The sequence below is a fragment of the Hippopotamus amphibius genome, chromosome 12 (genome assembly GCF_030028045.1).
Source record: "Hippopotamus amphibius kiboko isolate mHipAmp2 chromosome 12, mHipAmp2.hap2, whole genome shotgun sequence".
Lineage (NCBI taxonomy): Eukaryota > Metazoa > Chordata > Mammalia > Artiodactyla > Hippopotamidae > Hippopotamus > Hippopotamus amphibius.
This window is the reverse complement of record NC_080197.1, coordinates 19,629,662-19,652,408: the sequence shown is the minus strand read 5'-3', so window position 1 is coordinate 19,652,408 and position 22,747 is coordinate 19,629,662. Positions and strand designations below refer to the sequence as shown.

Genomic DNA, 22,747 nt, shown 5'->3' with positions numbered 1-22,747 from the left:
CGCCCCGTCTCCGCCCGCAGGAGCCGCCGCCGGGGTCCGCTCGTCCGCCGCCGCCTCCGCCGCCGCCTGCTCGCTCCCGCCGGGCCTGCGCCGCCGCCGCCGCCTGTGCCGCCCCCCAGCGCCGGAGCCATGGCGGGCGCCGCGTCCCCCTGCGCCAACGGCTGCGGGCCCGGCGCGCCCTCGGACGCCGAGGTGCTGCACCTCTGCCGCAGCCTCGAGGTGGGCACCGTCATGACTTTGTTCTACTCCAAGAAGTCGCAGCGGCCCGAGCGGAAGACCTTCCAGGTCAAGCTGGAGACGCGGCAGATCACGTGGAGCCGTGGCGCCGACAAGATCGAGGGGGCCAGTAAGTGCGCCCCCCTCCCCGGGGCCCGCCGCGCGCCTGCGGGGGCGGCGGGGGGTGTGCGCCCAGCTCCCGCGCGCCCCGGGCCGCCGCCGCTGCAGAGACTTGGGCAAACTTTCGGGGCCCCCCCACACACCCTCCGGGCCCCGCCCCCGCCTCGGCCCGGGTGGTCACCGGGGGCGGGGGGCATCCGGGTCCTCAGTCACCTGACAGGACACCCCCTCCCCCAGCCCGGGGGGGGGGGAGTGTTCCAGGCGCTTTGCCCAGAGGCCTAAAAATCCTAGCGGGTTGGAGACCGGCGAGGCCGGCGTCGGGCCCCCCACACCCCGGGAGCGGTGTCGGCCCAGGCGGCGTCCCCGGGCCAGCCCAGATGCACCCTTTCTCCAAAAAGAGCAGTCTCGGTGCAACTCTGGCCGTCCCGGCGGGGCTCATGCTTACAAAGGAACCTTTGGGTTCCCTAAGTAGAACTTAGGCAGATGTTGGGGTAGGGCTGGTCTTGGAGCGGAGCCGGGCCTACTCATCTCCCTCCTGGGGAGAGGGAGGAAGGTGGTCCTGTTTGGTTTGGAAAAGCCTGAGAGGAGGCAGTGGCTGCTTTTTCCCGCTGCTTCGCTTGTCCTGAAGCTGAATTTTGGAGGTCTCTGTGTGTGGGCAGACACCCAAAGCCAGGGCAGGGAAAGCGGCCAGGCCCCTCTTGTCCTTGGAAGCACATCCTCAAGAGCTTGGCCTCAGAAAGGCCAGCCTAGCTGCCTTGTGTCAGGTACTCTTCAAGAGCACGCAGGCAAATTGGGGTCTAGCCCTTTGTGTCCTATGTCCTGTGTCCCATAGCTGGAGGGAGCCAGGAGTCGCCACTCTTGGTTTCCTGCCTCTTTGCCTTTCCAGGCCTGACCTTGGCTGCTCTTGCGAAGGAGGGAGTTGGGGGATTTTGAAAAACCCCAGATTCTTCAGAGTGCTATTCCACTGAGTGCGTGCCTGTGCTGTGGCTGGATGGGCCCCCAGCTCTGCTCTCCATCTCCCCACCCCCACCCCCGCCTCCAAGTGTGAGAGATGATGTGTCTCCAACCCCAGCCTGTGGGTTGCTTCCTGCAAGGACCCCCAGAGACTGGTGTTAGAACCAGGTTCAGAATTAGTTCCATGTGGAGGAAGGGCAGGGTGGTCAGGAAGTGACACCCCCAAGGGAAGGTCCTACAGGCCTCCTTGGGTGTGGTGTACCTGCCTGTAGGTGGCAAAGGAGATTGGGAGGAAGGAAGGCCTTGTGGTGAGGCAGCCATCCTCAACTACAAACTCCAGATCTGACACAGCTGCTGAACTTCCACACGGCAGCCGCCTTCCTTGGTGCCCCCATTGGCCCTGTCAGCCATTGGGAGAAAATTTTAGTGATTTGAGAAACTGGATTTCAAAGTGGAGGAAGGGCAGACACTGCAGAGTTGGATGGTCCTGGAAACATCACCCAGGCATCAGACTCCAGGCACAGCCCCTTCCATGTTTCTGTGGTGCTCGGTGTGCTCTCCTGAATTGGTAGCACTGGCTGGAGGTTCCCAGATAGACTTCTCCTGGGTAACAGGCTGCATTTCAAACTGTGCGTGTGATCAGCAGGCATTAAGCGCAGCACAGTGGTTGAAGGCAAGGTTGGATTTGAAGCCCATATATGTTAGTTGTGTATTTCCCCAGCTAGCTGCTTCTCTGAGCCTTAGTGTCCGCATCCCTGAGGTGGGAGTAATGATATATCCACTATGCATGGTTGCTCTGGGGGTTAAATGAGAAGAGTAACATAAAACACCCAGCACAGTGCGGGATACATTGTAAATGTTTAATAAAGGTAACTGTTACTAATAGTAACAATACAACCACTGCCCTCCTGGACTGGGAATGTGTGGCCACCTGCAGAAGAGGGTGAGGGTGCAAAAAGGGAGGAGGAGGGGGACCAGTTCACATTTCACTTAGATCACTACCTGGAAAAGGGAGGAAATGGGTTTGTTTTGCCCCAACCCAACTACTCATCTCCCCACCTAGCACGAAGAACGGTGGATAGAGTAAGTATAAGGAGATTTGCACATCTGACTCCTGGGTGGGTGACTTTTGTGTTTATAAGTTGGGGCCTGTACAGAAGGGAGGGGTATGGAGAGGCAAGAGGCTAGTCCACGATGTCTCAGGTCTTTGGGGGTGGAGGCAGGAATGCAGAGGACCTGATGACCCCAGCCCCCAAGGGTAGGTCACTCAGAGGGGTACAAATTCAGTGATCTCCTCAGTTAGCTGGGATTTGACAGGCCTGGAGCATGGGTAAAGGATGTAGCAGGGGCCCCGGCCCTTTGATGTTGGAGGCCTGGATTGAAGGAGTTTGGGTGAGAAGGCTGGTGGGCACTCGTGTGGGGTTCAGCCCTTGCACACGGAGCCTCCTGCTGCAGCTGCCCCGCTGCTCCCTGTTCGTGGGTGCACTTCGTTGGGTTCTGGTCCCTGCAGCCCCCTCTTGGAGTTCTGAGGAACTTTGGACTACCAGCAGGGCCCCTTGCCACCTGGCCTCTTGCCCAGGTGCCTCAGGTGTCTGGCCTTTTCCTGCTGACCCTGCCAGGGTCCCATGCAGTGCCTGTAACCTGGCCAAAGAGAGAGACATTTCTGGGACCCTTAGGGCGCCGTGGCACTGAGGAGAGACTGGGGTTCAGTGAAGGTGCACGGCGCTCAAGTAGGGGACCTCGTTCTGGCCTGTGTGCCCTCTCACTTTATCCCTCACTTGCGACATAGGGCTGGCAGGTGCTCACTTCTCGGATGGGAGTTTGGCTTAAAAGACGGGTGGGGAAGTGCCTTGGCGCTGGTTGTCATAGTGGTGTGACACGAACCAGGTCGATGTTTGGCTTTTTATGTTGCAGATACTGACATAGATGAGTACAGAGCAGCTACAGACTTCCTGCTGAGTGCTACAGAGGCTTTCCATCGTGTGTTCTTGGCTGATCCTCTAAAGGGCCCTGGGGGGTGGTCTGGAGTACCACCCCACTTCATCCATGAGGAGATGGAAATGTAGGGAGAGAATTATGTTCTCATGTGACAGCCTCAGCTGAACCCAGTCTGGGGCTGGCCGGCCAATCCCAAGAAGACTGACTCTAAGCCCTGGGGTTATGCTGTGAGTGGCCTCAGGTGCGCGTGCCTGTGGTCTGTGTTGCTCCTCTGAGGAAAAACTTTTGTGTTCAGACTGTACCTTTGACAGCCTCAGCCGCTCTGGGCTCTGACTCTACACTTTTCCTTCCGATGCCTTCTGGGATGAGGTGTTCAGTCGTGGGTCATTGTGGGCACAGTGGCTCGGGGGGAGGCTCCGTGGAGGGTGGAGGGCTCTGAGTACCAGCCAAGCACATCTGTGGGGACTTTTGCAGCCCCAGGCTTTCGTCTTTGATTCTCCCATGGATACCCTTCTAGACACCAGGCTTCCTTGGGTGGTGAATGAAGGCAGGCCCTTGCCCTCAGGGAAACTAAAGGGGACAATGACAGTGACAATTCCAAACAGTTCCTTTGATGTCAGGGGTGGGGGTGGCAGAAGAAAGCAGACTGCCTGCACGAGGCAGTCAGGCTCATAGGGGAGGTGATGTTGGGACCAGCTGTCTGAGGCCTGACCACTGTGGCTGTCGGACTGCAGAGGAGACAGACGAGGCCAGCTCTGAAGGCTGGGTCCAAGGCGCCCTAGGAGGGCAGGCCTGTATCATCAGGGATTTTCTTTGTGCTGGCTGGTTGCTCCCAGTGGGAGAGGGGTGAGAGCACGTGTCCGGATCTCCAGAGCTAGCCATCCTCGCCTGTGTGTTTCCTGTCTGACTGTAGTTTTTCCAGGGGAAGTCAGACCTCTTAGTGTTTCCTCAGCCCCCCAGGCTTGCTCTGATGTATGGGTTTCCAGGCCAGCCCGGCCAGGTCCCCTGTCCAGCTGGGGCTTTTTCTTTCCTGTGAACCTAGGAAAGGGGCATGCTTCACAGATGCCTGAAAGAGCTGAGCACACCAGTACTGGGGCCCCCATCACCTCCAGCTTCTCTGCGTGTGTGCACGTGCCCACACACACGTACACAGATACACAGGCTTGAGTTACCAGTTAGAACTCTTGGCCACTAGCTTGTTTCCGATAGCCCCTTGGAATGAGGGGCATTTATTTGCTCAATAAATATTGTGTGAACACAATATTGTGTTTGCCCAGTGCTAGGCACTCAGGGTTCAAAAGATGGAGAATACCTGGTGGGTGCCATCGAGGAACTCCAGGCTCTTGGAAGAGACAGATTTGGAAACGTGTAATTGTAACACCATGTGTTATGTACCATAGTAGAGGTCCATACCGCGAGCTTCCTGAGTGCAGAGTAATAAGCTCTGCTCAGCAAGCTGGGGGTCGAGAGGAGAGAGCCAGGAAGGCTTCACAGGGGAAGTGGCCGGGGAGCTGGGCCTTGAGTGGTTGAGGAACTTGCCTGTGCCCTGCCTGAGGCCCTGGGGATGGCTGTGCAGGGGTTGGGCTGGGGACAGTGCAGGGAGGGCCGTGGCATGCCATGCCTCGTGGGTGGCGCTCTGTCCTGTGGTCCTGTGTTTGTCCTGGAGAGGCTGAGGAGGGAGACCAGTGGGCCACTGCTGTTTGCAGGGGAGAGCAGACGAGCAGGGCATGGCCTGCTCCGAGGAGGCGGCGGGATGCAAAGGTGATGGAGGGGAGGGGAGGGGCTGGGTCTGGAGGGAGGAGGCAGTGGAGCCAGAGTAGCTTAGCATTCGGGCTCTGAACTCAGACTGCCAAGGTTAATATCCTGTTGTGCAGCTTACTTGCTCTGTGACCTTGAGTGTGTGCCTTTCTCTCTCTCGACTCCTCATCTGTGAAAGAGGGATAATAACAAACTACATTTGTCTCATAAGGAACTTGTGAGGATTTGGTGAGAATCTGTAAGATGCTTCACACAAGAGTGTAGCGCCATGTAAATGCTTCACATGTGGGAGCCGCGACCAGGAAGAAGGTGAAGATTAAGTTGCCTAGGAAGACCCACTAGTGAAAAGGAGCAAAGGTACCTGTGATTTTGCGGGAGCTGGCCACCAGGCCTTCTGTTTCAGAGACAAGGAAGCCACCTAGCCTCTTTCTTGACGCTCTCAGCAGCCCCTCTGTCGTCAGGGCTCTTTCCTGCCGCTGACTTTTGCAGGGTGTCAGGGCAGTTGGCTGGGAGCAGCTGTTTTGGTGTCATATGAAGATATCAGACTGGCCTATTTCTAAGAACCTCACCCTGAGAAATGCTATCTGAACACAGTGGTGGGAGACCTCTGTATTCTAGGAAGTGCTTTAACGCCAGCACCTCAGTGTGCTAGGGCCTGCCTTTGCCTCTCCCCTCACCATCCGTGTCGGTCTCCATGAACTCATGGCATCTCTTCCCACTCTGTGCCCTTTCCTCTGAGGTGTGGCTTCAAGGAGGCCAAGTGATGGCTAAGCTGGAGGGAGGAGGTGAGGCCTGGTGTAGCAAAGGCCTGATGTTGGGGGATAGGCGATTCCCTCCCCCCCCCCCCCCCCCCCCCGCCCCGTCTCTGTATCCTCTCTTAGAAGTGCAGAAGGCAGTGGGGACTTTGAGGCGAGTCCTAGGAGAAGTGGAGGTGCAGTAGGAGGAGGAGAGTGTTCTGGAGCTCCTTGTAGAGTGCTTTGTTTAAAGAGGCATGGCACCTGAGCCTCCTTGGGGGGAAACTTTTGAGAGCAGCGTGGTAACAGGTGATAAGACTCTAGGCAGAGTCCAGGGCCTCCAGCAGCTGTGGCCAAAATCAGTCAGATTTGGGTCCGAGTCTCAGCTCTTCCTGTGACCTTGGGTACCAGTCACTTTAACCTACCTGAAACCGATCTGCAGCTGTAAACATAGTTTCTCCCTCACAGCGCTGTTTATTAGCAGTGATCAAGGGAGATCCACGTGAGAATGCGAGGTTTTGTGTGCGAGAGCTCAGCATAGTGCGTGGCACTCGTGGGTGCTTAACAACTCCGTCTCCTTTGCTTTCGCTGTAACTCACCACAGAGCTCCAGTTCTTTCCACCAGCAAGCTGGCCGTCGGGGCTGCTCTGACAGCCTGGTCTAGAAGTCTGTTTCCTGCTTCTTTTCTTTGTTCCCTCCCTGAGTCTGTACACAGAGGTCAGGGGCAGGAGGAAAGTTGGGTGTTTGAATAGTGCGTTAGTTCATGGAGCATCTTCTCATCCGTTGTGTTGTTTGAGCTCCACCACAGCTCCCACGGAGAGGCGGGAATGCTAGGCTCTCCCCTGTAGATGAGGAAGCCAAGTCCTCAAGGCTAAGGTCACCCAGCAAGTTCATGGTAGCGCTGGGACCAGAGCCTAGAATCTCTGATTCCCACTACAGTGTTCAGTTTCTTCCTCCACTCTGGGGAAAGTGACAGTAAGGTGGGTGTTCTGTAGGACCAGCGTGGTTTTTCTTTACATGGACAGAGCCGTCTGACCTCTCCTCTGCCCTCTGGGCAGATGTGCTGTTTGACCAGCCCAGGCCTGCATCTGGACAGCCTGGACTCAGTGCCTCCATTGGGATCCTCTGCTGCCTTCCTCTTGCCACAGCCCCCCATCGAGATGCTTCCCTCCCTGTTGCGGGGGGTGAAGGTAGCAGAAGAGCCTTGCCCTGACTTGCTCTTACTGGGTTGTGGTGACAACAGCACTGAGCCTCTGCCAGGGAAATGGGAGCCTGGGGCTCTGTGCTCTAGGTGCCCTGAGAAGGGCCTTTCCGGGACCCGACGACGAGCTGAAGCATGTGCCTTCGTCCGCGTGTTCCTTCGTTGATCCCACATTCGGTGTGGTCTTAGCTCCTGTGTGTTAGGTACGCTGAACCGGACGTGATCACTCTAATCTCTGACGTGTTCACTGTGGCAGATCTCTAGCATAGTGCGTTTTCCATATCACCATAGCGACTCTTTCCTTAAAAAAAAAAAAAAGAGCTCTGAGAACAGCTTTCTTGGACCCCTGTGGTACACGGAACAAGTGAGATGCCACTTGTGCTTCCCTGGCTTTGGACTCTGGCGTTTGCTGACATGCCAAGCACCGTGGAGTCTAGCGGTAAACATAAAGGTTACGGCACATGCAGCCAGAAAGAAAAAATGACGGCGGGGTCCGGGCGTGCTGAGAAGGAGGCAGGCCGAGGCTGCGCTGTGGGCCTGGAGAGGTGAGGGTGCGTTCATCTCCACGGCTGACGGCAGCCGAGCCTCCGCTCTCCTCTCCCCTGGGCCGCACGTGGCGCGCCACCCAGCTGTTTCCGGAGAGGGGCCTCAGTAGCTCTGGGTCGGCCCCCCCGGTGCACAGCCTGAACACTCTGGGCAGATTGGGCTGGAGGGGGATTTGGAGAAAGGAGGCAGGGGAGGGATAAGTTCCGGTGACTTGGGCACGAGTGGCTGCACTGTTGGGGCAGGTAGGCTGCAGCCCGTGTGGGTCAGGAGGCTGCCCTGGCTGCGGCCTCGGAGACAGGGAGCTTTGTGTTCAGACTCCGAGGTATTTTAGCTGAGTCCTTGCCTAATTGTCTCTCTCTGCCTTCACCCCAACACACGTGCCCCTGCTTGAGCTGTCCCCCGAGCCACAGCTTCCTGCCATTACCCCAGAGTTAGAGACGCTCATCACAGCTGGGTGTGCTGGGGCCTCCAGAGGGAGTGCCCTCAGCCCCAGAGGAGAGGGGAGAAGTGTGAGAAGGGGGTGGTTCCTGAACTCGGGGGGCTGGGGAAGGGGTGGTGGGGAGGGTACAGGTGGTCGCTTTGGTGGAGGCTGAGGTCCCAGGAGATGCAGCTCTGAGAGTCTCTGCTTGTGTTCCTGCCTCAGCTCCTGATGGTCTCCCTCTCCTTGTAGGACTCGTTCCTTTTGAGGAGGAGCTTGGCTTGCCTTTGAGAGGCTGGGGTGGCCGAGTGCCCAAGCACAAGTACTAGGTCTCTCCCCCACTCATCACCTCCTAGGAACCAGGCCCGTCCTGGGGGAAGCAGGGAGGGCTCCTTTTTATAGCCCACATGTAGGCTTTGTGTATAGGCTCTGCTGCTTCCTTCCGGGCCCTTCCCGGTGTTGGCCGGTGGCCCTGGCTTCGGCAAGACTGAGGATGCAGAATAAACGGGGCAGGGCTTTCTCCTGCAGGAGACTGGCATCTCCCTTGCTGAGCCAGGCTTGGCACAGAGCAGCCTGGAGTTAGGAAGCAAGAAAAGGAGGTGACCCAGTCCTTGGTCCTGGGAAGCTTGTGATCTGGAACGTGCAGAAAACCATGAAAGCCTAGGGCTGGCAGGAGCAGTTGTGCCTTAAGTGCTGTCGGCTGAGCGTGGGGCTCTGGAGAGAATCAGCCTGGCCCTGTGGGTCCCTCCCCCTGCTGGCTGGCAGGCTGGTGTTGGCTAGCGGGTCAAGGCATGGGCTCAGTGAGGAGTGGGCGGTCTGACCAAAGCTCCAGGCCCTGGCAGTGGACAGCTGACCAGACTGGTAAGGGGTGGGGCCGCAGAGCGTTTGACCACTTGTTTGTGTGAGATCTAATTCTAACTCAGAAGGGGTGGGCCGTTCACGTTGAGGTTGGCTTCCTGTTTTCTTGGACACCTGAGGATATGGCTGAGCTGAAATGTCCTGAGGGAAGTAGTTGTTTAAGGGGCGCCCCCCAGGTCACAGTGTCCTTGGCCTGGCCTTGCCTGAGGTGGGGTAGGGCATTGACTGTACCGGGACTCTGGCTGTGTAGCTGTGGGTGTGTGGTGGGTGAATGCTAACCCCATGGGATTGAGTGACTTCAGCCTCAGGCCCAAAGAGTGTGGGCCCGAGTTCGCGGAGTGACTAACCCTAGGAAGGAGGGGAGGAGTTGGCCACAGGTCCCAAAGGCTTTTGCGCCTACTTGAGGGCAGGAGTTCAGCTGGGAGGTTGGGCAGCGACCGGGACAGGGGGTGACGAGCCCCTCTCTGAGCCTCGGCAGGCCACTTCCCCCTGTTTGTCCTCCCGCTGTTTGGTGGTAGCTCTCCTATGCCGACCCTAACACAGTAATTGAGTTTAATGTGCCTGTGTTCACTTGTCAGTTCCTAACTGGGACTGGGGCCTTTCTCGGGAGCTCTTAGCATATCCACCAAGGAGGTTAGAAAATGTAGTGTATTTCACTTTGTCAGGGATTACTCAGGGTCTCTTGAGGCCAGCAATAAAATATAGAGAGAGGCGAAAAAAATAAATAAATGCAATGTGTGTTAAAAAAAAAATATATATATATATATAGAGAGAGAGAGAGAGAGAGAGGCTCCTCCAGAGAGAACATCTGATTTCCAGACTGTTCCTTGAGGGTGTCCTGGTCCCTGGCCTGAGAACTGGCCCCCGCTGGAAGAATGAGGCTCTGCAGGCTGGGATAGGAGGTGAGGAGGCAGTGTCTGTGCTAGGGGAGGTGAGGCCAGAAGCTGTCTTAAGAGGGTGGAACTAAGGAATTGAAATCAGGAAGGGGAAGTTCCAAGGTAGCCACCCTTCTCAGTAGGGGAGGTGATTTCTAAGAATCTGAGTTGGGCTTCCTGGGGAGGCAGGGAATGGGTGTTCCCTGTCACCTTGGAGTGCTGTCAGCGACTAGATCACATGCTGGGGCCTTGGCTCCCCAGGAAGCAAAAGGAGGACAGGAGAGTGGCTTAGCTGGGGCTGGTGTTACCCAAAGGGAGTGGCCCGATGATGAGGAGAGGCTGGGCCAAGCAGCTCTAAACCAGGAGAGCAGGTGGTGTGCAGAAGACGGCGGCCGAGTGGGCAGGCCTGTGACTTAATGACTCTTCACTGTTTAGAGCATCACCAGCCTAGTCAAGGCTGACCCTGTTGGGGGCTTAAGGGCTGGCCCCACATCTCCCCCAAAGAGGGAAGGGCCCATGGGGGCAGTTACACAGAAACCAGAGAGGCGGGGAGCCAGGGCCAGGGTGGTGAGAGAGCATGGGGGTTGGCAAGCTCCACAGGGGAAGGCCTTTGCCATCCCCCTCCCACCTGTACCCCCACTTCAGCCCCTATCACTGGACCCCCTGCCAGAGGCCCCAATCGTTTCCTTTCAGGAGAGAGGCCCCAGCTTTTTTCTTTCTTCTCCTAACACAGTCCATTTCCTGCTCAACAGCGGGGCATTGACGCCGGCAGGCATGGTACATGCCCTCAAGGAGCTCCTGCTCCAGTGGAGAAGACAGTCGCTCAGATAGCCTTGAAATACACAGGGTTCGTGCTCATCTGGGTCCTTGGTAAATATGGTTGTGAATAATGTAAAAAAAAAAAAAAGCCAGTAGGACTTGTTCCAGGAGTCGATTGGAGGGTGGTGAGAGAAAAGATGTTAAGGGTGATTCTGAAGAGTCTAGTTTATGCACCGCTTTGGAGGTGATGCTGTTGGCTGACCTAAGAGGTGTGGCAAGAGGCCTGCTTTTGATGAGGGGTTGACTTTGAGGTGAACAGATGGAGACAGTAAGTAGGCAGTTGGCTTGAAGGGTCTGAAGTTTAGAATCAAGGACTAGGCTAGAGTTGTGTTTGCGAATTGTCTGTAATTAATTGGTGGTTAAACTGTGGGCCTGCATGACACTGACTGGGGAGCAGGTAGAGCACTGGGAGAGGAGAGGCCCTTGCTTGGGCCTTGATGAAGGCCAGCGTGTAGTGGGGATAGGCCTGGAGCCCAAGAAGAAGCAGGAAATCAGGGGAGATTGTAAGGAGAAGCCAAGGGTAGAACTTCCAGCAGGAAGGAGGGTGTGCTCAACCATGTTGATTGCCCTGAGGGTCAGGAAAGAGAAGGCTAGAAAAGTGACTTCTGCTTAGTACTCTGATTCTCCAGGTGGCCTGAATACACCATGAGGAGCATGTCAGTGGGCCTTTTGAGATCCTGAACGCTCTGATGCCCTCGTCCTCTCTCGTGTCGCTGGGGGCCTGGCAGACACAGGCCATCTAGAAAGAACTTGGGCAGCACCAGCCTGCGGAGGGGATGGAGGTCCACACGCAAGAGGTTGCCTGGGGGCAGGGTCACGTGCAAGCCCCCTGCTGCACTTGCCCGCACAGTGGTGGTGATGGCCAGCGGAGGCCCACCTTCCCTCCCCTCTCATCCATGAGACTCCGGACGCCCTTTTCCCCAAACACCCAGACTGTTACATCGATGCCTCGGCTTCCGTGATCCCCCCCGACACACCTGGGCAGGCCTGTCCTCCAGACCTGCCTTCCGGGACAGAGTGGTCCAAGCCTTCCCAAGTCCAGCTGCTCACTTTCCCTGGCTCTTGGCGCCACAGACACCTCCCTGCTGTTCCACTCTTTGCAGGTCCTCATAGTTATCTGCTTCCCCATCTGTTTCCTCCACCGGACAGGGGCTTTCTGACTTTCTCAGGGGCAGGAACTCCAGTGCCTTATTGATCTCTGTTTATCTAGGACCCACCCCAGGGCCTGACGTGGAGTAGATAGACGTTTGATGCGTGTTTGATCTGGGTGATGGAATGAAAGAATAAGCCGAGTAGATAGCCACTCATCTCTCTTCCAGTTTTGTGCTCCCTGGTTGGGGCCTCCTTGTCCTTCCTTCCTTTGGGGCCAGGGCCTGCTGTTCCCACCTCTGAAATGGCTGGATTAATTTTGCATCCTAGGGAAGAGGGCTGCCTGCCTGAACAGTGTGAAGGCTTTGCTTGGGCTGCCCTGCTTTTTCTCTGCAGACCCAAGGTCAGGAGTGGATGCTGCTGTGGGGCCACTACAGAGGGTCCCAGTTCTACGTGAACTATCACATGACCATGACAAGACCCTTGGGAGCCTCCATTTCCTCCTTGCTCCAAAGAGGAGATTCACCTGGAATCTAGACTCCAGATGTTCCATGACCTGGCGAGGATCCTTTGCAGCTGTGACCTGAACCAGTTAGTATCTGAGAGCAGGATTCCATGTAGGAGGACCCCACAGATCCCCACCCAGCTGTCCGAACGGCCTTTTCCTGTTTGTCAGGGTGGGAGAAGGGCCTCCTGCTCTTCTCGGTCGGGTGTTTGGGGAACAGTGATGGACGAAAGCCCAGCCTGGAGCAGGTGCTGAGCTCTGCCCTGGGTGTGCCCTGTATCTACTCCAGGGTTCAGCTAGGGCTTCTGTGTTGCATCCTGGGAAGGGGGTTTAGTCCTCTCTCCCGTGCTGGTCTGGTTTGAAGGTGCTGCTGCGCAGGAATGGGACGGGGATAAACCCCAGCCTCACCTTCCCTTTGCTGCATGACCCTGTGACCCTGGGTCTCCGAGTCCAGATCCATCCTCTGTAAAATGGAGGCTGAGAGCCCCCCACCCTTCCACTCTCACCTTTCTCCCTGGAAGCTGCTCCTGTTTCTGTTGGGGGAGGGGGTGACTCTCACTCCTCCTAGTCCTTGGGCAGGAGGTGGCCGGCATGGATACTGCTGGCCATCCCAGGCCCTGGCTCCTGCCGCATCTGATTCCTTTCCCGCCTGTGCCCAGGTTCTGTCTTGTCTCCTCTTTGTCCGTCTCCATCCTCTCCTTCTGAGCTGCGAAGCTCTGTCAGAGCTGCTTAGTCCTGGCTGATGCAGGCACCCTGGGCTGCAGAGCCCCTCTGCCTCTGGCTCCCTGTGTAGAGCAGCAGAGGTGTAGGGCTGGGAACCGGCTGGTTGGCAGTGCACTTGCTTCCCCTTGTGGCTTCCTTTCTCCATCTCGGCATCCTCTTGGGGAGAAAGCTCAGCTCCGTTTATGCTCTCTTGGGCTCTGGTTTCTTTGGAGGGTGGTACAGGAGGTGGCTGGCTTGCGGGGTGGGGACTGGGAGTGGCCCATCTCTTTGGCCCAGGCTGTGTGTGAAGAAGATGTGAATGATGAGAGATTGTTTCTGGGAAGATCTGTACAACTCTTCTGACCCCTGGAACCTGCTCTTTTGAATCTCCTGGTGGCCTTGGCTTAGAGGCAAGCAGGGCGTGGTGCCCAGGGAGCCCTGCCTCTTCTCTTTTGTTTTCCCCAAAGTCCCATGGTTCCCACCCGCTGCAGGAGTCTCTGTACAGGAACCTCCCCGTGTTTTCAGATTACTCTGGCCCCGAGGGATGGTGCCCCCTGCCCCCACCGTGCCTGGTCCTTCTTTCTTCTGTCCACATGGTCACCCCACTGACCACTCATTTGCATATTTGTTGTAGCTCCTCAGTCTTTATTGCCCCATGGCACCACTTCTTCCAGGAAGTCATTCTTGATACCATCTTTGAGCATCTCTGGCCTCTTAGATAATTAGCTCTGGCACCTAACTCTCATGTGTTCATTCCTGCTTCTAAGCACTCTGTAAGCATTTTGAGGCCTCCCCAGGGACCTGGGTTTGGCGCATGGAGAGGAGGCAGATGTGGTTTCTTCCTTGTGGAACTCGCAGGTCAGTGGCCTTGACACCAAGGAGGCACCAGACAGTGTGACCAGAATGGGGGAGCAACAAGTATGCCACTGGACCAGGCCTGGTGGGAACTTAAGTGAGAAGGTGGGCCTGGCTCACGCAGAGGCTGGGAGGTAGGAGGAATGCTGGGAGCTGATGTGGGGCTGGAGTCTCTGGGTCTCATGGCCTTGACTGGACTTGGGCCCTTTTGCGGAGTGCTGGGCTTTGCCCAGCAGTACACTGTGCAGGGCTGGGTGTCCACAGCCCATAGGCAGGGGCAGTGAAAACCCCAGGGGAAGGGACTGTCCACGTAATATTCACTTATCTCTTTCAAGCTTTCTTGATTTTTTTTTTTTTTTACTTTCATATTTATCATGACTTACAGTTGTTTTAAGTTGTAAAATGTATTTACGTGAATTTTTTATATGGTTAGTTTCTATTGCAGTTTCCACCAATTAACTTACGCACTTAAAGGGAAAACGCTCTTAACAGAAATATTTCCATGAATGCATGTTTCACGTCCAGAAATTTGTGATATGTGCCATTTCCTCTTTTTTTGTGGTGGTGGCGGTGGTATTTTCTTGACAGTATCTTCATCACTTGGGGGTTTAATTTTCAGTATGTCCTCCTGTCCCTTTCTAGTAAAATCACTTTCCTGACTCTGTGTGTAGTTCTCTGTCTGCATGGGAAGGGGTTATGGCAGGCCCACCCGCACTAAGGCCTTCTCTCTATCCACAAGCTACCTAAGAGGAGAGAGACTTGCTTGAGGCCCAAGCTATATGCTTGGAAACAGGATTTAAAGCTTGGTCGTTGTGATTTCAGATCTGTTAGTGTCCCGTTCTGGTGCCCCACCACGTGCGAGGTGAGGGGTGTGGTGCCTGCAAGTGTTGGCAAGTGTGGAGGGGGGCGCTGCAGCGCAGGAAGCAGCCCCTGGTTTAGAGCAGGTCCACGTGCGCTGACGTGAACTCGGGGCTCCACGGGTCCCACTCTTCCCCTGCGATGTCCCGTCAATGGGAGGCCCCTTTTGGAGCTGGGGAAATGGCTGCTTGGGTTCTCTTCCTTGGGCTGAGGCAGCTGTGGGCCAGCTTTACCTCGCCTGGGTTTGGGTTTGCCCCCAGCAAAGCCCTCTTGCAGTGGCCACTGTCATCTCCCCTGCTGCTGGCTCACGCACACACAGGCAGGGGTTTCAGACTTCGCTGGGACTGGTGGCTCCCGGCAGGGCCCTTATGCAACCTGGTGAGGTAGGAGGAGTCCCCAGTTTACTGATGGGGAAACTGAGGCCAAAAGAGTGTGGGGCTGCCCAGGGCCACACAGCTAGAAGTTAAGATTTGTGTGGTTCTCCTCTGCTAGGCCTGGGCAGCCTTCAGGAAGGGGATGGTCAGGGCAGCTTCCTAAAGGAGTGGAAGGAGGCAGTCTGGCCTGTGAGAAGGTCCTCAGCCCTCAGGGCTGGCATGAGACCAGTCCCTGGTCCAGGTGCGGGTGGTCCCTCATTAGCCCAGAGCCTCTTGAGGAGGGCTAGCCTATTTCTTCATGAGAGTTTGTGGGCGATTAAATGCCAGGGACGGAGTCCCCCTCATCGCCCAGGCAGCTAATCTTGTCACTGCCTAACACGGCCTTGCTTGGAATGGTGATACCCACGCTGTTTCTGAAGCCTGGGAGCCTCTGCATGGGCCTTGAGGACCTGGTCCTTAGGGGAATGAGCCCTCCACAGCTCCTGACGGGCTGAGCTGGCTGGGTTGTGCTGTTGGAGCCCCAGGCCCTCTTGGGTTTGGGTGAGCTTCGGCGTGGACCTTTGTTATAAACGAAAGCCCTACTCCCTTCTGCTACACATCAGCCTGGCCCGGCTACAGGCCCCTGGTTGTGGGATCCTGCCCTTGTCCTCAGAGAGTTCTCCCGTCTCACTTCCCCATCTCCAGCCTAGCCAGGATCTCCCAGTACCACTGGCTTTTCTTTTCCCCGTGTCCCTTGAAAGTTATTCTCCGTGGTTCTGCATGGGAATGAGTGCTGGGTAGTGGGTCTCCTGCTCCTCTAAGCAATTTTCCACCCGTCCCCAAGCTCCCAAGTCCTGGTAGGGTCTCTCTTCCTGCCCTTCCTATCCTGCTTCAGGTCTGACCCAGACCCTGGCGGGGGTGGGGGTGGGGGGCGTGCTCACATCCTGGGGCATAGGCTGTGCCTGTCCCAGGGCGTCTCCCCCCTCGATGGTAGTCCCTGGCTGACCCACCCTGGCTCTCAGGAAGAGAACCCTGCTGTATTTATTCTGGGAGGCAGGAGAGTGGGGGTGAGGCAGGAGGTCACACAGGATGCAGCTTCTGAGAACCTGGTAGAGCCTCTCCCCTGGGGTCTTGTCCTTCCAGCCTGCGGTTGGCTTTGATGAACTTGGAGGGCACAAGGGCCAGGCTGACACCTCCAGTGGGGAGAAGTACAGGGGACCTTGTGTGGCCAGCAGGAGCCTGGGAGACTTGGGCATCTGGCCTGGAGCTGCTCTGTGCCTAACCTGGTCCTTGTCTTGGGTGGGGGCCTCTTCTCCTTCTAGCCTGGTCTCACTGGAAATGTACTCAGGAGCCCAGGGCAGGCCACAGGGTCACCTAGGTCCTGCTGGCAGTGTGTATTGTGTGTACGTGTGTGTGCACGTGCGGCACACACGTGTGGGGTGCTGCAGGTGGCCTGGCAGCAGGCTTCAGACTGACCCTGTCGTTGCTTGCTGGGCAGTAGCCGCATCATGGACTAACTACTTCTAATGATTGGTGGGCAGCTGCGCGGAAGGGTGCAGGCTGTGGACCACGCAGACCTTGTTGGCCTGTATGCATTGTGTGTGTGAGGTTGTGTGCCTGTGTGAGAGGTGTGGGAGGGGGATGACAGCAGCTCTGCACCGGAAAAGCATGCTGGTTTCTGTTTCAAAGGGCAGGGTTTGTGGTTATTCTGCAGTTTCTGATCTGGGCATTTCCCCTGTTCAGCTCCTCCTTCCATCTTTGGGAACCTTGTCTTCTCAGGCTGGGTCTTTGTGACCCAGGCTCCCTACCCCCCATCTGTTTTTACCTGAGCATAATGCTTCATTTTAAAAACTCCTCTCCCATTTTGCTACCCCTCCCCCCACTGGTGTGCCTGCTTTTTCCGTTGTTTGTTCAGTCATTCAGCAAGCACTGGGTGGCCTCGCCTCACCTCGCGTGGGGGAGACTGAAGAACAGAGTGCTGCAGGGTGTCAAGGGTGTGATTACTGCAGGAGGGCTCTGCCAGATTGGGTCTTTGGTGGGAAAGAATGGAGTCTGGGAGGTAGACAGTCCCTGGCTAGGGACAAGGTGAGATGGGGGACAGGAAACATGACTGTTCTTGCCTTCAGTCCAGCTTACTTGGGATGGAGCAGAGAAGATGGGAGGGCCGAAGCGGCAGTAAATCACTGAGCCCCATCCAGAGGGCCTTGAAGGCAGGAGAAAGAGCAGGTTCTCCATAGTGAGCAACCTCGGGAGGGATCAGAACAATGTCTTATACAGATTCAGAGGCTCAGGAAGGATGGCTGATTGGGGGGAACTCGCGGGGGCAGCAGGACAACTGGCAGGGAAGCAGGGGCTCTCAGCTGGAGGACTAGGCCTGAGGGGGTTGCTGAGGGCACAGGGGCAGGGCCCAGGTAGAACCGGTAATGCTTTGGCAGGGGCGCTGGGCTTGGGGCCGGAAGCGATGCCACTGTGTGAGGTGGGATAGATAGGGCACAGCTGTGGCTAGAGGGACAGGAAGGTGGAGCCTCTTAGAACATTCCAGCCAGGGTGCTGTGCGCTTTGGGCTGGGAGGGTGCCCGGGGCGGGAAGGTGGGCCAGGCAGCATGCTGGCAGAGCTCCTGGCTCCACATCCTCTGGGCCAGTCTGGGTTGAGAGCATCTGAAGAGGCTCTAGCGCCAAGAGAGGGTTCAGAGTCACTTCTGGCAGCTAAGCCAGGCTTCTCTCTTTTGACCTCCCAAAATCTCTCTCTTTATCGGGCCTGGAAAGTCTGCCCTCCGTGCAGGGTCCCAGCCAGCACCAGGGCACAGAGTGAGTGTGCAGCCGGGCCCTCTCCAGGCCTGGGGTCACAACCTGTGCACCTGCCCCGACCCCTGTGCAGACCGCAGACCCCCAGAGATGAGGGAAGGGAGGCTTGAGTGAGTGCCCACCATGTGCCACCTACAGGGCGGGGCTCTCCGGGCTGTTGGGACTTTTGAGCTTAGCAGCACCTCCAGGCGCTGCTGTCTGTGACCTGTGTTCACAGAGGGGTCGGAGTGGCTGTCCCTCTGCCGAGGTCACGCAGCTGCGGTGAGGTGAAGCTGGGGGTCTAGTTCTGGCATTTCCACTCCAGAGCCCACGCAGGTCTTTTTTGCCACCATGCCTTCTGGAGAAATTCAGTCAAGCTCTTTGCTCTAGAGATGGTACAACCGAGATGGAGAGAAGTTTAGTGAGTCACTCAGCGTGGTCTCTGAGTTAGCGGCCGAGGCAGTTTGTCTGCCACTCCGACCTGGGTGCTTCCCCAGTCTGTGCTGTGAGGCCAGGATGGGAGCCATCCTTGGGCAACTGCTGCTCTTGCTGTGAGATGCTCGGGGATATTTAGGGGGTAGGCCGTTCAGGCTGCACCAGTTCTCTTGGCCCAGTCCCTCCTTCCTCCCATGGACCCTGAGACCCGTTTGGGCCTGTCCAGCCCCAGCCCTACCCTTGGGACTTTACGATTCAGTTTGTGTACTTTTGTGTCAGGAAATGGTCCTCACAGAACAGCCGTGGGTCCCTGTTTCTCGTTCTAGAGTCCAGCGCTTTCCCAGGTCGGAGTGACCTGCCTGTATCGTCATCGAGGGAAGGTACACGGACGGAGCTTCCTGTTCCCCCAGACCCCGAACTTTTAACAGAGCTCTGTCCGTAGACTTGGCCCAGCTCTCCTCCATCCCCCAGTGGGACTGAGTGGTCTTGACTCTGCCCCTAGGGGGGTGTCTCTCTTTGTGGTCCTCCCTGAGGAGAGTGTGGGAATGAGTGGGGAGACCAGGCTGCTCTCGTTTCAGTGCTGACCCTGGGAGACCCCAGCCTGACCCTGACCTCTTCCCTGCCTTCCTAGTTGACATTCGAGAAATCAAGGAGATCCGCCCAGGGAAGACCTCACGGGACTTTGATCGCTACCAAGAGGATCCTGCTTTTCGACCGGACCAGTCCCACTGCTTTGTCATCCTGTATGGAATGGAATTCCGCCTGAAGACCCTGAGCCTGCAAGGTGGGCGCTGCGGGGCTGGAGGAGGTGGGGGAGTTAAGGGAACAACCCCTGGCCCCAGGCTCAGCTCTCCGCCCCCTGCTCATAGCTACGTCTGAGGACGAAGTGAACATGTGGATCAAGGGCTTGACTTGGCTGATGGAAGATACGTTGCAGGCGGCCACACCCCTACAGATTGAGAGGTGAGAACCCCCTGACGTGGTTGGGGTTGAGGCGTAAGGCTCTAGGGGCAGGGCAGGGACTCAGCCCTCTGTGCCCAGAGCCTGCCTGCTGGTCTCCTCCCCAAGCCTGGGCCTCACTGCAGGCGTCTCTCCCTCCAGGTGGCTGCGGAAGCAGTTCTACTCAGTGGACCGGAATCGCGAGGATCGGTGGGTACTGAGCTCGAGCCCAGTAGGGTGGGTCGGGGCTGCCAGAACAATAGCCCTACCTCCAGGCAGCTGCGTGGAGAACCAGAGGACCTGACTCAGGCAGGGCAGGGGGTGGGCAGGTGGTTCTGGCACAAGTAGCTTCCTGCATAAAGCCCTCTGATGGTCTTATGCAAGCTGGCGGGAGAGCCCAGGGATGATAAACCACGTGCCCTGCCTCTGTGGGCAGAGACAGGCCGTGCAGAACTGGCTCTGGGTGTCCTGTGGTGTCGGGGGTGGGGGGTGCATTAAAGCTCACAGCTTTGAGGTCATGGTGTGACAGCCAGAGGGGCTGCAGAGAAGTGCAGGACAAAAGCTGGGTGATGGATGATAAGGACCGCTGACTGGGAGAGAGATGGACACCACAGGGGGTTCTGAAGAGAAGCGTGACGTGACCTGAGTTCAGTTGCCCAGAACCGCTGGCTGCGCTTGGAGAGGTCAGGGCAGGTGGGGTGGAGAGCTCGGTTAGGAAGCGACTCAGACACTCTGGGTGAAGGAAAGAGGGCTGGGTCAGGGTGGGTGTTAGGAAGGGGTTGGATTTTGGCTGGGCTGTATTTTGAAGATAGAGCCCAATAGAATTTTGTAACAGATTGATTTGGGGTGAGAGAGAGTGTTGAGGTTTGTGATAAGCTTTTTGGCGTGAGCATCTGGAAAGGTGGAATTGCCATTGACTGAGATGGGGAAAGTCGTGGGAGGAGCACATTTGTGTGGGTGAAGTCCCGTGATGCCTTTAGATGCTCAGGTAGAGATGGGGAGCAGGCAGGTGGGTAGAACGAGTTCAGGGGAGAAGTTGGGCTGGAGCTGGTACCTGAGAAGCACACAGGTGATTTGGAAGGCTAGGAGGCTGGAGATGCCGGAGAGGGGGTAACCATGGCAGGAAAAGGGAAGGAGGCCAGGGGCTGATCCCAGGTCCAGGCTGCTTCAACCCTGGGGGCTGGGGAGGGGAGGGGCCAGGCAAGGGAAGGGGCTGCTCCAGGGGTAAGAGGAGAACCGGAGGGTGTAGAGCCCTGGGAGCCCCAGGGGGAGGCAGGGTGGTCAGCTGTGCCAGGCCTTGTCACGTGCGGGGAAGACTGAGGGGTGCCCCTTGGACTTGACAGCACAGAGGTCATTGGTGACCTTGAGGCGGGCAGTGGAGGAGTGGGGATGGGGTTCAGGGAATGAAAGGAGCCTGGGTGGCTCCTTTAAGGCGCTGCTGTGAGGAAGAGCAGAGAAGGGACAGTGGCTGGAGAGGAAGCAGGGCAGACAGGTGTTTTGGGAGAGTGGTGACAAGCTGTGTGTAATGCTGATGGCAGGGAGTCCCCAGAAGGAAAGCTTGGTGACACAGCAAGTTTCCTAAACCCTGACGGCCCCCCCAACCCCCCCTCCCGGGTGACTGAGACCAGGCAAACGCTTGCTGAACAGCACTTGCTGTTAGAGAGCCGGACCGCCCAGGGCAGGGCTGGGCCCCTCAGGGAGCTGTGGTGCTGCCTGCCAGCCCCTTGGGCAAGAGGAGGAGGGGTACCCACTTGCACCTCCCTGCCGCCACCTCCCAGGAGAGAAGGCCCCCCTCTCCCGATGTTTTTCATCCTGTCACCAGGCCCCGTACTGTCTTCTGCCCTGTTCTTGGGCAGGGCACCCTGGAAGGCAGGGTGCTTCCCTGTCAGACCCCAGGAGCGTGCCCCGTCGTCAGCAGTGGTGTTGGGCTGAGAAGGCTCTTCCCCCTCCTCCCCGGGGGAGCCCCACCTCCCGGGGGCAGTGGGCGGGAGTCCTGTGCGCTGCCTGCCCCTCTTCGGGAGCTCTGAGAGTGAGGCCGGAGGAGCCTGGAGGTCCTGCAGCAGTGGCGGCCTCTGTCTGTCCCTGGGAGAGCTGAGGGGCCGGACGTGCGGGCCTGAGCAGTGCTGGAGGCAGGGGCGGCCCCACAGTGGGCGCCCCTCACCCTGTGCCCAACCCACTTTACTGAGCCTGGCCGCTCCCTCCTTGCCAGAATCACAGGCTTCCCTTTGCTCAGCTGAGGAAACTGAGGCCCAGAGAAGGGAAGGGACTTCCCTGGGTCACCCCATGGTTCTGAGCCAGCCTCCCCGCCAGGACTCAGGTCCTGCAGTTGTGTTGTTTACCTGTTCAGCCCCAGGTGGACTCAGCCCACAAGTCAGAGGTCGTGAGAGGTGGGGTGAGGCCACTGGCGATGTCCTTGTTTCCTCAGTATATCAGCCAAGGACCTGAAGAACATGCTGTCCCAGGTCAACTACCGGGTCCCCAACATGCGCTTCCTTCGCGAGCGGCTGACGGTAAGGGCCCGCGGGCGTCTGCAGCAGGCGGGCGGCCGGCAGCCCCACACGCCGCCAGGGCCTGACCACCGCTCTGCCTCGCAGGACCTGGAGCAGCGCACCAGCGACATCACCTACGGGCAGTTCGCTCAGCTGTACCGCAGCCTCATGTACAGCGCTCAGAAGACGGTGCGTGAGCCACCCGCCCCCACCACGCCTGCCCCTCTCGCCTCAGTCCTGCTGCCCTGCTTGGGGGCGATTGGGTGCCATTTCCCCGGCTCTTCTCTTCGTGAGGCCCGCCCCTTTCTGTGGCCCCAGCCTTTCCTCCTGAGAGCCCCTTCCTGCCCCGCATGGCCTCCCAGGGGCGCTCGTGCTGACCTGGTTCTGTCTCCTGCAGATGGACCTCCCCTTTCTGGAAGCCAGTGCCCTGAGGTTTGGTCTGAAGTGGGGAGGTGGGGTTCTCCCCGGGCCCCTTCGTCCCTTCCCTGATTGATACCCGATGCAGGTGGGAGGCAGCGTGGAGGGTGGGGGAGGAGGCCTGCTGGACCATTCTGGGCAGCTGTGCTGGCCGGGAGCTGGGCTCTGCCTTCCAAGGGGCCTCTCATTGTCTGTGGCCCACGCTAGCCAGCTGGCCGCCAGGCACTTCCCTTCTCTCCTGCAGGGCGGGGGAGCGGCCGGAGCTCTGCCGGGTGTCCCTTCCTGAGTTCCAGCAGTTCCTCCTCGAGTACCAGGGGGTAGGACTGGACTGGGCTGGGCTGGGCTGGGCTGGGGCCAGGGTGCTAGCTGAGGTGGGGCTGGGCTCCCTGCTGCTGGAGGCCTCTTACGCCCCGACCTCTGGCCCTCAGGAGCTGTGGGCTGTCGACCGGCTGCAGGTGCAGGAGTTCATGCTCAGCTTCCTCCGAGACCCCCTGAGAGAGATAGAGGAGCCTTACTTCTTCCTGGATGAGGTGAGCCCTGCCCTTCACCCTCTGTTGGGGAATCAGGGAGCAGATAGGCCAACGGGAGCCACGCCGGGTCCCTCCCGCGGTCCGCCGTGCCCTGCGCCCAGACTGAGTGCTCTCCTGTGTCATCCTGCGCCATGGCCCAGGGCAGGGGCTCATCCTCTCTTCTCTCCGCGTTTGTTCCTGGGCAGTTTGTCACCTTCCTGTTCTCCAAGGAGAACAGCGTCTGGAACGTGCAGCTGGACGCAGTGTGCCCCGACACCATGAACAACCCCCTGTCCCACTACTGGATCTCCTCCTCGCACAACACGTGAGTGGCTCCCTCGGCCCCCAGCCCGACCCCGGGACGGGGGGCCTGCC

General features: G+C 57.9%; 1 protein-coding gene across 3 annotated transcripts in view; it reads left to right on the top strand.

Moving 5' to 3' along the window:
- PLCG1 (phospholipase C gamma 1) overlaps nt 1-22,747 on the top strand; it is a 34,616-nt gene that overhangs the window by 519 nt on the left and 11,350 nt on the right. For all 3 annotated transcript variants that reach the window (XM_057702646.1, XM_057702644.1, XM_057702645.1), the window contains exons 2-11: nt 21-346; nt 18,650-18,802; nt 18,888-18,981; nt 19,120-19,167; nt 21,383-21,467; nt 21,552-21,635; nt 21,844-21,878; nt 22,108-22,180; nt 22,292-22,393; nt 22,579-22,697. In XM_057702646.1, coding sequence (XP_057558629.1) covers nt 130-346; nt 18,650-18,802; nt 18,888-18,981; nt 19,120-19,167; nt 21,383-21,467; nt 21,552-21,635; nt 21,844-21,878; nt 22,108-22,180; nt 22,292-22,393; nt 22,579-22,697 — 1,010 coding nt within the window. In that variant the 5' untranslated portion in view covers nt 21-129. The remainder of the gene's footprint in view (nt 1-20; nt 347-18,649; nt 18,803-18,887; nt 18,982-19,119; nt 19,168-21,382; nt 21,468-21,551; nt 21,636-21,843; nt 21,879-22,107; nt 22,181-22,291; nt 22,394-22,578; nt 22,698-22,747) is intronic.